At 40.0% G+C, this 12,257-nt stretch overlaps 1 protein-coding gene across 1 annotated transcript; it reads left to right on the plus strand.

Moving 5' to 3' along the window:
- Positions 1-9,752: 9,752 nt before the first annotated feature.
- LOC131249677 (wound-induced protein WIN1-like) lies at positions 9,753-10,985 on the plus strand. The gene is made up of 3 exons (XM_058250455.1): positions 9,753-9,819; positions 9,933-10,097; positions 10,822-10,985. The coding sequence occupies exons 1-3, from the start codon at positions 9,753-9,755 to the stop codon at positions 10,983-10,985; spliced, it is 396 nt and encodes a 131-aa protein (XP_058106438.1).
- Positions 10,986-12,257: the final 1,272 nt, after the last annotated feature.

The following is a 12,257-nucleotide window of genomic DNA, read 5'->3' on the forward strand; positions in this document are numbered from 1 at the left end:
ATAGTCTTAAGAGAGATGTCGAGCACATCACAAGGACGAGGAGGCCGCATACATTTCTTTGATGCGGTCCCACCTCAGCGACCATTAGAATTGAAAGTTTGAGTAGGAGTGCCACACGATGCACATTTTTCCATCGAAGGAGTCTCTGAGGAAAATGATTGGTCCCTATCGAGTCCGCTACATTGTCCTCTAAGAGGTTAATGGTATTGTCAAGATCATCTTGGAGGTCTCTCCAGGACTCATTGAGATCTCGCTGAATCTGAGAGGATGATGTGGCCATGCTCGTATTTCCTTGCACATATTGTCCCGTGGCTTGATTGGAACTGACGATAACCGCAAGGTCATCCATTCTATCGATTCTTTTCTCACGAAGTCTTTCAGCATGCGGGTGAGACTACAACCATAAAATATAGTGGTAAGTAGCAAAAAGTACATGTGATTTAAGTGTTTGTGATTGTGTTCTATAAACTATACTTTTATAAATCATACCCTAAGGTATTCCTCTCAGACCTCATCAGGGGTCATAACCACCATGCGCTCTTTATCTCATCCAAACCCACTGACTACCAAATGTCCTTCACAGCATTATATTCTCGCTTGTAATACCTCAGCCAGTTCTGTACATTCTGCCAGTTGACAGCTATGTCAGTATGCTTCGCGACCTCTTCAGCTGTTGCTTGGTAGGCTTCCCACTTGAAACCATTATCTGTTTTACGTCCCAGTGCAACATGTTCGAGCAGCGTGTCGAAAAGAACTTGATCCATTTCTCTAGTCCATTTGATGTTAGGTGCTCAGGACAGAGGCTCGGCGAGAGATTTCACTGTCTTCCCACATGGAGAACATCAAGTTGGCACCACAGGTGTTTTAACCAATGATTGTGTCGGTGTCAATGTATCATTGGACCAGAAGTCTGACATTTCACCTACATATGCAACATGTGTCAAGTAGAGATGAAATTTAGCTAATGTCAAAAATTTTCATGAGAAACTACATGACATAAGCATGATTGGAAAACCATAATTCCATTGACAAGTAGTTAATATTACGAGCACCTAAATAATGTCTAGTTCGTATGGAAAATTACAAAGAAGAAATAAAAATAATTCGACTATCTACTCCTACTATTCTGATGTGCATCTGCCCACATTCGAGTTGCAATATCATCCCGCACTTAAATCCGAGCATCCTTTTCTTGCTGAGTAACTCGCAGCAACCACTTCCTCTCGTCATTCGTTGATACCTCATGCGGTGTTGGGTTACTCTCCCCTTCAGCAAAAGATATGCCAACGTCATGTAGGTCCTGACGAGACTCATGTCCGGTTCATATGAAATTGTGTAACACACAGCATGCTTTAACAATTTTCATTTGTGTGTGTAACTCATATTGCATGACCGTCTTCAATATGAGAAATCTGCCTTTCATTACACCAAAACAACGCTCGATTGCATTATGCAATTGTGCATGTCGGTAATTAAACAGCTCATTCATGTTCGCAGGCGCTCTCTTATTTCGATACTTTTGTAAGTGGTATCAAACGCCCCAGTATGGAGCCATAAACCAGGTGAATGCGCGTATCCAGCATCAACAATATAATATTTTCCTACACAGTTGAATGAATGTTCTATTAAGTGAACAGTCGAAGATTTTATACGTATTAATTAGATGAGTAATCTTTGAAAATCTAACCAGTACCATGCGAGACAAGGGATCATCTGTTCAGGTTAGAGCGTTGTGTAGCACTCTCGCATCCGAAGCTGAACCCTCCCAACCGGCCAATACATATAGAAAATTCATGTGAAATGAACATGCCATAAGTATATTTTGAGAGAAGAACCCTTTCCAATTGTGGAAGCTCACATAATCCGCTACTTGGACATGAGCAGGTATGTGTGTTCCATCAATTGCACCAACACAATCCTAGATGCATTTCATCAAATTTCTTTTATAGACGGACTTGTTAGTAGGCGTTTGTGAATAACAATGTATATATACAATAGTTATCAATCAAAATGATACTTGAAAGTATGGAGCCCAATTTATATTTGTTTGTATCTCGAAGGGTGTTTCTGATCCTATCTGTTTAATGAACTCAGGGTATAGTAATACAATGACATCTAATATACGATAAAAGTGTCGGCTAATGGTTTCAGCTAATCAAATAAATCTATTCCCCATGACCCGATTGCGAACATTATCGCCCATGGTGTGGAGGAAAATAACTACATGTTCTTCTAAACTCGCATTACAAGTATTGCGCAGATGTGTCTTCTCGCGTAGTTTAGTACACAACTCAAAAAAACAGCATCTCGACTCATCTTGAGTTGAGTTACACAATCTCCGTCTATCGCCCGAATGATAAAGTTGATAAACCTTGCCCCCTCATCATCTCCGTGTCATGCCAGTTGTTTGAACATGTATACGTGACAGTATTCCCCAACCGTTACTATGCAAGCTGCCATCACTTGCATGCCAGCAGCCCGTTCCATCTCTTTTTCCTCATCATTATCCATTCCAAGCCAACTGTGCACCTACACATATATGTACGATTGTGTTTTTAATATAAATCCTAAATCCATATCTTAATGTAGATCCCAATTTGAATATCTTACTGTGGGGAGTATCTGATAAATACAATTTAAGCGTGTGATTTACATATAGTTACGTCATATTATTTATACCAAGATTAATTCCATGCAGCAGATAAAGAACAGAGCCCCAAATACTTTTGATAAATTGGACATGGGCAGGTTTATATGTGACATATATCCAGACCTGTCACTTCATCATATATTGAATTACGGTTGTATAGGAAGGTGATAGTTTTGAATAGTAAAAAGAGAAGAATTCAAATAATAGTGGAAAGAAAATAACATGGTACATAGCTAAAAATGGGCTGTGTGCGATGAATTCCTGAGAAACAGAGTACTAAATTCGGGAACCTAAACTTTTGGAAATATAACAGTTTATTAGGAAGAAGCCGATTACAGATGACAGGTAAATAGCAGCAAAGAGAAAGGCAAACATATATCCAACATCAGAACCGTTATAAAAGAAAGGCCTGATTTGTGAGTAGCTACTGCCAATAACACCATCAATACCGCTACAATAGAAATGCTTGATTTAAAATAAGCTACTGCCAGTAACACCATTAGTACTGCTACAATAGAAAGGCCTAATTTGTGAGTAACTACTGCCAGTAACATGCAATGTAGCAACAAAATCAGATGTTGCTGCTACAAAATCCGATGTTGGGTTTTACTAATAAAACTGCATACGTTACATGCAATAGATACCACTAAACCGTCCAAATCATGTAATCCAATAAACATGCTTAGAATATGAAACAATAGTCACCGAACGATCGTGATTAGTGGAGTGAAGATGAGATAGTTCCACTACAGCTGAAACTACTGTCTGCAAGAACTGGAACTGAAGGTCTACTAAATGAGGGCATGAGCAGAATGTACAGCAGAAATACCTTCCATGGATGAAAAGTGCATAGCAGTAATACCATTCAACTGGCATGAGCAGAACATATAGCAGCAATACCATTCCTTGGACATGAGCAAAATGTATAGCAATAATACCATTTAGTGGATAAAGAATATAACAGTTCAATGGGCCATTCTAATCAGTTGTTTAATGGACCACAGGTAATACTTTTAGTTCTTGTCCCATGAAGAATGAAAGACAAATCAATTTTATTGTCCCAGGAAGAATGAAATAAGTTTTGTTCTTGTCTTAGGAAGAATGAAAGCCTTTACTGCTACACTTCCTAACAGCTCACGGTCCATGAAATTCAAAATGTAAGGAAATGTAACAGTGTAGCAGTAATAGAGTGTAATATATGTACTACACACATCTGGCATGGATGTTATACACATATATGCCCAGCACTTTGGAACTGTAGCAGTAACAGAGTCACTTCTAATCACTAGATAGTTACGAAAGAAAAAAGAATACACACAATGCAAACATTACAAGCCAACCATTTACTGTTCTAAGGTTCAAAATTGAATGTCAGTGACATCTTAAACGAACCACATCTTAAGAAACAATGGTGACTTACACTTTTAACTTGCACATGGCTTGCAAACACAGTACACACGTGCCATATATCATGAAACATCCATCAGGCATGGATAATATACAGATGAATGCCCAACACTCAGGGGTTGTTTGATTTTTAATTTCCCTGGTAAATACACGGAATTACCTGATTATTACTTACTACACCTGTTTGAAAGTCACCAGGATTTACGTTTCGAAAATCGGTCCATACAAACATTGTTATTACTGATTTAAATATATGGGCCCCACCATGATATATATGAGTTATCCACACCATCCATCCTTTTAAAAAATACATTTTAAGGCATGAACCCAAAAATGAGGAAAATCAAAAGCTCAAGTGGACTACACCTTAGGAAACAATGATCATTAAAACATCAATGGTTGAAAGTTGTTTTCTCCCTAGGGCCCACAGTGATGTTTATTTGTCATCCAACCTATTAATAAGGTCACACAGTCATGGATAAAGTGGAAACAAAAATATCAGTTTGATCTAAAACTTATGGGGTCCTCAAGAAGCTTTCAATGGTAGGAGTTCAATTCCCATTGTTTCCAGTGGTGTGGTCCACTTGATCTTTTAATGTGCCTCTTTTTTTAGCTCATGCCCTAAAATGAGTTGGCTAAAGGAATGGACGGTGTGGATAATACAAAACATCAAGGTGGGCCCCACAATTTAGTTTTTTCTCCTCGGGTGACGTGAGGAGTGCTATAAATGAAAGGTGGCGGTCAAATCACCTTGGAAATCCAACCGAAAATACAGAGGTAAATAATTATTACCCATTTACCTTGAATTACCTTTGTAATTAGAAAATCAAACAAGCCCTTAGGAAGTGTAGTAGTAACAAAGTCACTTCTAATCAATAAACAATTAAGAAAGACTAAAATACAATGAACCATTCCAAGCCAACTAATTCTTGAATGGATGCAGAATGAAAGACTTGGAGTTGAGCAATCACTATTTGCAGGGGCTAATGTAGATAACTAACTGAACACAAACTACATTTGACAAGAGACTTGATCCATCAGGTCTTGTTATGTCCTTGATTATCTTCTTTTTTCTTCATTTCCTTTTTTTTCCCCTAGGAAATTAACACTTTTTGGAATTAGTTATTTAAGAAGAGTACTAGCTAGCAGGTCTGTAAAAACATGATGAGAAGACTAATACAAATCATTGTAAAGATTAAAATTCCTGGAAAGAATAAATAACAGTTATTTTTAATGTTATCATCAATTCCAATTGCTTTTTTTTTAAAAAATAAAATTCTTTTGTATTGTTTTCACCAATCATTAGTGGTCATGATCGATAAGCTCATTTGGATGCCTGTAAATGGTTTAAGTGGTCATTTACAACCTGTCCTGTTTGGTTGTAAGCTATAAATGATTTAGAGGTTCTCTAGGTTTGGATGGCCTTTAAATTGTTTTAAGTCCTATAAATGGAGAGCCAATCTTTCCATTTGTAGCCGTTGGGTTGTAAATGGAAAGCCTGAAAATCAAATGGGGCTGGAACCTATATACGGCATTTTTTAGCATCCAAAAACATAATGTAAACCATATACCTGTAAATCGTAACCCCATTTATACGCATCCAAACGATCCCTAATCAAGATTTTTCTCTTCCCATCATGTAATGAAGAATTTAAGAACTTTTCTACAGCAATTTCATCAGTAGCTAGAATTTAAAAATAAAAAATCAAAATCAAAATCAAAAGTCATAGAGAAAAAAAAAAACAGAGACAAAGATATTGAGAGAGAGAGTGCTTGCTTGCTTGCCTGCCTACGGTTATCTACGAAAAGGCAGGAGGATCTGCTTCTGATTTTCAATTCAAGGTCAAAACTAAAAGTCATTGAAATCTTATAAGGACCACACCATAAGAAATAGTGGTGACTTACTGATTTAACAGACATATGGGAACCAAAAACAATTCAGTATGTAATGTATGTTCTACCCACCTTAGTCATGGATATAATATATACTTTACACAACAATTAGGAAGTGTAGCAGTAACAGAGTCACTCCTAAAAAAAAAAAAGTGTATGAAAGTAAAAATGGCAATCAGAAACATTCCAAGCACGCATTATGATGGCCAAACCCATTTCACAACAAAAGGCATCACAACTCACATAGCTAAGGACATGAGCATAAAGGAGATGAACCAATCTCTGACTTGCTGAATATATGTGAGAAGCGACATTTCATTATAGCATGGAAACAGACATACTTTATAGCAGAATACATCACCAATTCCTCATGGATAAAAAATGTACATCAAGAAACTATAGCCTTTTGTTTTGCCTAAAATGAGGGCAATGCCATTAATGGCATGGGTTTCTTGTAACATTCATGAAGGCAAAGCTATTTTAAGCCAACCAGTTCCTGTCTCAAGAGGAGTGAAAGACATGGAGTTGGGATGAAACATTTTTATTGGGCTAATATACGGAACATACTGTAACTTGTTGCTTTGCCTTAAATGAGGGCAATGCCATTACTGGCATGGGCAAAATGTAGCATTCGTGAAGGCAATGTCATTCCAAGAAAACCATTACATGTCACAGGATGAATGAAGGACATGTAGCTGGAAATGTACCCTTTGCAGGGGTGACTTACTGATGTAAACTACATATGGGCCACTAATACATCACCAATAGCATAAGGAAACATAACCACCCCAAATACATCACCAATAGCATAAGAAACAGTGGTGAATTACTAATGCAAACTACATATGGGCCACAAATACATCACCAGTAACCACCCCAAATACATCACCAATAGCATAAGAAACAGTGGTGAATTACTGATGTAAACTACATATGAGCCATAAATACATCACCAATAGCATAAGGAAACGTAACCACTCCAAATACATCACTAATAGCATAAGAAACAGTGGTGAATTACTGATGTAAACTACATATGTGCCACAAGAAAAAAAAAATTGAAATAGAAAAAAAAAATGCAATATATGTTCTTCCCCATCGAGACCGCCCACTAATATTTTAAACTCCCAGCACATAAGAACTATAACAGTAACTGAGACACATCCATGGTCTGAAAAGAAAAAATCCCCCCAAAAAACATCCATTCGATGTTGAAATCAAAGGAAGAACGCAACACAGCATGAAGGAAACCATCTCAGGTACCATGCACAATCCGTAGACAGCAAACCACCCCCCCCCCCCCCCCTTCAAAAAAAGAAAGAAAGAAAGAAAGAAAAAACAGCCATTCGACATTAAAATCAAAGGAACAATGCATCACAGTATGTAGGAAACCAGCTCAGGTACCATGCACAGTCCATAGACAGCAAAATCCCAAAAATCTCACCTTTAAAAATCCATTCGACATTCAAATCAAAGGGCCCACGAATCAAAACATGCAGGGGCCCATCTCAGGTACCATGCACAGTCCATAGACAGTAAACCCTCAAAAATCCCCCAATAAAAAACTCTATGCGACATTGTAAAGGGCCCACGAATCAAACATGCAGGGCCCCATCTCAGGTACCATGCATAGTCCATAGACAGTAAACCCTCAAAAATCCCCCAATAAAAAACTCTATGCGACATTGTAATGAAAGGAACAAGGGATCACAACATGCAAGAACCCCCAATTTCTATCATAAATTCGTAGTCAGACCAACATGCAAGAAGCGAAACCCCCATTAGGAAAGCATCAACAGTAAAATCAAACTATGAAATCAAATTAAAGAAATCAACAGATCAATACAATGATGCTTCAATTCAGACGGAGAGGGAGGCGTACTCGGCCGAAATGGGTCTAAATCAAACATTCGGCTCACCTGAAATCGATATCACAGGGATGAAAACGACCACCATCTCACAAATTAATAGGTATTTATAGACATACTTGTTTGCGCCAAGAATTTCACTCCTGCCAACTCGAGCGGCCATGTCCGCCTGAAAATAACCATCCCGTCGTTCCGCATGACTGGATAAGAGAAATGTCATGGGATGGGCTTGAGGATGACAGCGAGGGATGACAGCGTATCCAAGAGGGATTTCGTAATCCCTCAGCTCAAAGACTACTCTGCTCGAAATATCAGTCGTCCCATGGGATATATGCACGTCCAAACAGATGAGCAGACCGAGCGGATGGAATATTACGATCCCATCCCTCTTAATTAGAGCTAGGCAAAACAGACCCGATCCGATGGATCCGACCCGATCAGAACCGAACCGACGGTCTGGATCGGTGCAGATCGGGTAGCCCCATCCAGATCCGAAATCTTTTTGGGTCAAGTTCAGATTGGCCCTGATCCGACTCAACCCGACCCGAAAACCCGATCCGATCCTACCCGATCCGGAGTAGTTCTTCTGATACTTCTACTTTTTCCTGTGGTATGGTCCGCTTGAGCTTTGGATATACATCAATTTTGGGTTCAACCACTAAAATGATCTGCAAAAACGAATGGACAGCGTGGATAAATCACATGCATTCAAGGTGGGCCCCAACAGAGTTTACTGTGTACAATAGCAAAATGATTTACTGGTGTACTGTACACACCTATGTAGCTGGCTTACGTGCTAGGTGTAGGTACGTGTCGTGCCAAGATGAGAACTGATGCTCCTCGAGCTGTGAGTTGTACGAATGGTTCAAAGGAGATCAAAGTTATATGGCCCCACAGTGATGTATTTATTATATTTACATCGTTCATATATATTTAGAGATCATTTTAGAGCATTAACCAAAAAACGGATCATATCCAAAGATCATCTGGACCACACTATAAATAGCAACTGAAAATGATTTTCACCTTTAAATAATTTATAGGGCCCACCATAATGTTTATTTTCCATCCAATCTATTCATAAGGTCACAAAGACCTGAATTAAGAGGAAAAACAAATTTGAAATCATCCAAAACTTCCGTCAAACTGTGACCCCAAAAAGGGTTTCAATGATAGATGTTCAATCTTCATTGCTTTTTTCAGTATGGCCCACTTAATAGTTAGATCTATTTTATTTTTCGTCTCAAGCCTTAAAACAAGCTCGCCAAATGGATGGACGGTTTTGATATAACACATGCACCATGATCAGACCCACCTAACTTGCTAACGTCAATACACTGTATACCACCAACGCGCACGGGACTTTCGTGCATAGTAAACAACTGTAACTTGTAAGTGTCTCGAGCTCCAAGTTGTACGAACAGCTCAAACGATTTCAACATGGGCCCCACAATGATGTATTTATTATATCCATACCGTTTATCCATTTTTCATGATCATTTTAGAGCATTTGGTAAAAAAAAAAATGAATCATATATAAAGCTCAAATGGAGCACACCGAAAATAGCAACAAGGATAATGATTTTTACCGTTAAAAAATCCGATCAGGATCATACCTAATCCGGTCTGACTCGGTTTCCCTGACCGAGTTGGATTTACTTCGGGTCAGGCCAACCATACATTGGATCGGTTCGGGTCCGATGTCTCGGACTTGTATGGTTGGCCTGACCCGAACCAAATCCGACTCGGCGGTGCCGGATCGGATCGGGTTCGGATTCGGCCATGTAGATTTTGGACTGAATCGGGTTGGACCGAATCAGGGCCGACTCGGTCCGATGCCCAGCTCTACTCCTAATCCTGCTCAATCCGCCCAACCAAACAGGCCCTTAGCTTTCTCCAGCCGTCAGTGGTCCCACCATCTTCTACACATAAACATGTCATTATCCGAGTCTCAGGGGAGGGCATATCCATGGTTTTCTACAGAAATTAGGGGTAATTTTGGTAATTCACAATATAATCTCACTTCTAAATACGAGCTCCGTTTGGCTAACTTCAAATCAGAAAAAGTAAAGAAGAATGGATTCTCTTTACGGCACTCTTACTGTGCATTGTAGCAGCGGCCCAGGCGCAGAGCGCGTCTAACGTCCGCGCGACGTACCACCTCTACAATCCGTCGCAGATTGGGTGGGACTATCTCAGGGCCAGCGTTTACTGCGCCACATGGGACGCGAACAAGCCCCTCGAATGGCGCCGCAGGTACGGGTGGACTGCTTTCTGCGGTCCTGTGGGGCCCACCACCATCCTCGCACTCGATATGAGTCATGGGACCCACTGTGTACGTGGATAGGATCCGATGTGCGGGTCGCGTGCAGCATCACTTAGTCCCATACATGCAACGAAGCCTCACACATGTGAAAATCCTGGCAGTTTGTGTGGCTTATCATGAAAGTGAGTTGGCCCGACCTGATTATTTGGGTCAGGGCATGTATGTGGAGGGATGGTCCTGATGAATAGCTCAGATCTCACACCTATATACCACGTATATCAAAATGCCCCCTCTCAGTGTGAAAAAAGACAAACATTTGAATTCAAACAGATGTCCCAACAGTACGGATGGAGGGCACGGTATCAAAAATACCCATGATCATTTTTTTAACGGTCCACTCACTGCCGACGGAATTTGTGTATAATATCCAGCCGTTGATTGTAATCAAATTATGCAATAGACTATCTAACTTTTGGTTGTATGATAATCACGGTGAGTCCACCTGTTTGACGGTTTAGATGTGATAGGCGCATCACATATAAAAGTAAATGGGCCGGCAATTTTCAAAATAAGGGACCTAGAAATTAAATGGGCCTTGATTTCAGGCCCTAAGCCAACCTACCAACTTCAAAATCTGTCCAAACTAACCCATGGTGGCCAAGCCCAGCTGATTGTGGGGCCCAACATGTAGGCGTGGACTGATGTAAAAGGCTAACTTAGTTATTGATGCTACGTAGGTAACAAACACAAGGACAGGGGGCAGGTGACGGCGAGGATCGTGGACCAATGTAGCAATGGAGGGCCGGATTTAGATAAGGGCGTCTTCGATCAGATCGACACCGATAGGAATGGTTATAATCAAGGCCACATGATCGTCAACTACCAGTTCGTTGACTGTTAAGTCATGGACTGCAATGACTGATTACGCAAATATCCACGATGCCTTCAACTACCATCTTATAGCTGATTGTAGAAATAAGGATGTTTTATTATCAATAAACAGATCGATATCATCTGACCGTCGATCTTCTCAGTAATCATGGTTTGATCATAAAATAAAGTATCATTTTGGAAAAGAAATGAAAGGATGGTCTATTTTCTTTCTTATCTGTACATGGGGCTCAAATCCTTTGTCAATTTAGCAATAAGATTCTCATTATGGTTCGTAGTCAAATAAATTTTGCACCACCGGGACATAGAAATCAGGCCAGTCCATTCATCTAATGGGCTACATGGGCTACACATAAGAAAAGAATAGACAGAAAAGATATCAATGGTATATACTTGAAAGAGTACAGGCTCACCAGCTTAGCTTTCAGACTCAGGCTTGTTCACGGGGACTGGTCATGATGGATGGCCAAGATCACATGTACCACAGATCATATTTCAGTCTCCCATAACACCCAATAGGCACACGTACTACAAAATTCACATCTATTAGGGGACCCTGACCCCACATATCTCTGTCGCTACTTAAGATCCAGCATCTGTCGCCGCCCACTACGGGCCACAGGCTATGTGGTCTGATGATCAATACCGTCCACGCTTTAGAATCTACACCATAATGGCCATCATAGAAAACAAACACTGAATGTATGATGGTGGATTCAGAAAAATTAAAAGAAAATTACAACGTCTTTGCATTTAACTTTGAAAATCAAATGTTTGGGTCATCAACTAAGGAGTAATTATAAGATATTAGCTTATTTATGATAGTGATAATAATATGAATGGATCAAAATCAATGGATTATCTTAATATCTGAGCCCCATTGGATGGTGAGACACCCTAGATCCTATATCGCGGCAGAGGCAAAAAGAATTATGCAGGAATATGACGGCTTGACTTAGACTGAAGTCTTCGACTGGATATCTATCGGACGAAAAACGAGACTGATTCCTTGGTATTTTATTCTCAACCGTCTGACTATGACGCCCGCGCATATGGAGCGATGACAGGAAGTACCAGTGGTTGGAAGCTATGTGGGGCTATTCCGTGAGGTATCTGTTCTGTCCGTCAGTTTCTCAAGCTCGCAAGAGTCGTATCCAAAAATCAGATGGGCTCACTACAACAAATGAGACTTTTAGCGGAGCTTACAAGCGCCTCTATAAGTCCATAAAAGCACCGGCAATTCTATTATTGGCGTTAGTCAAGCACCGATAAATGGGTATGT

The sequence above is a fragment of the Magnolia sinica genome, chromosome 6 (genome assembly GCF_029962835.1).
Source record: "Magnolia sinica isolate HGM2019 chromosome 6, MsV1, whole genome shotgun sequence".
NCBI lineage: Eukaryota > Viridiplantae > Streptophyta > Magnoliopsida > Magnoliales > Magnoliaceae > Magnolia > Magnolia sinica.

Bases quoted from the DNA above. Each gene is read 5' to 3' on its own strand.
- LOC131249677 (XM_058250455.1), top strand. From the start codon at position 9,753: ATGTCATTATCCGAGTCTCAGGGGAGGGCATATCCATGGTTTTCTACA. The intron at 9,820-9,932 runs GTAATTCACAAT...TGTGCATTGTAG, and splicing joins AGAAATTAGGGGTAATTTTG to CAGCGGCCCAGGCGCAGAGC. The intron at 10,098-10,821 runs GTCCTGTGGGGC...GATGCTACGTAG, and splicing joins CGGGTGGACTGCTTTCTGCG to GTAACAAACACAAGGACAGG.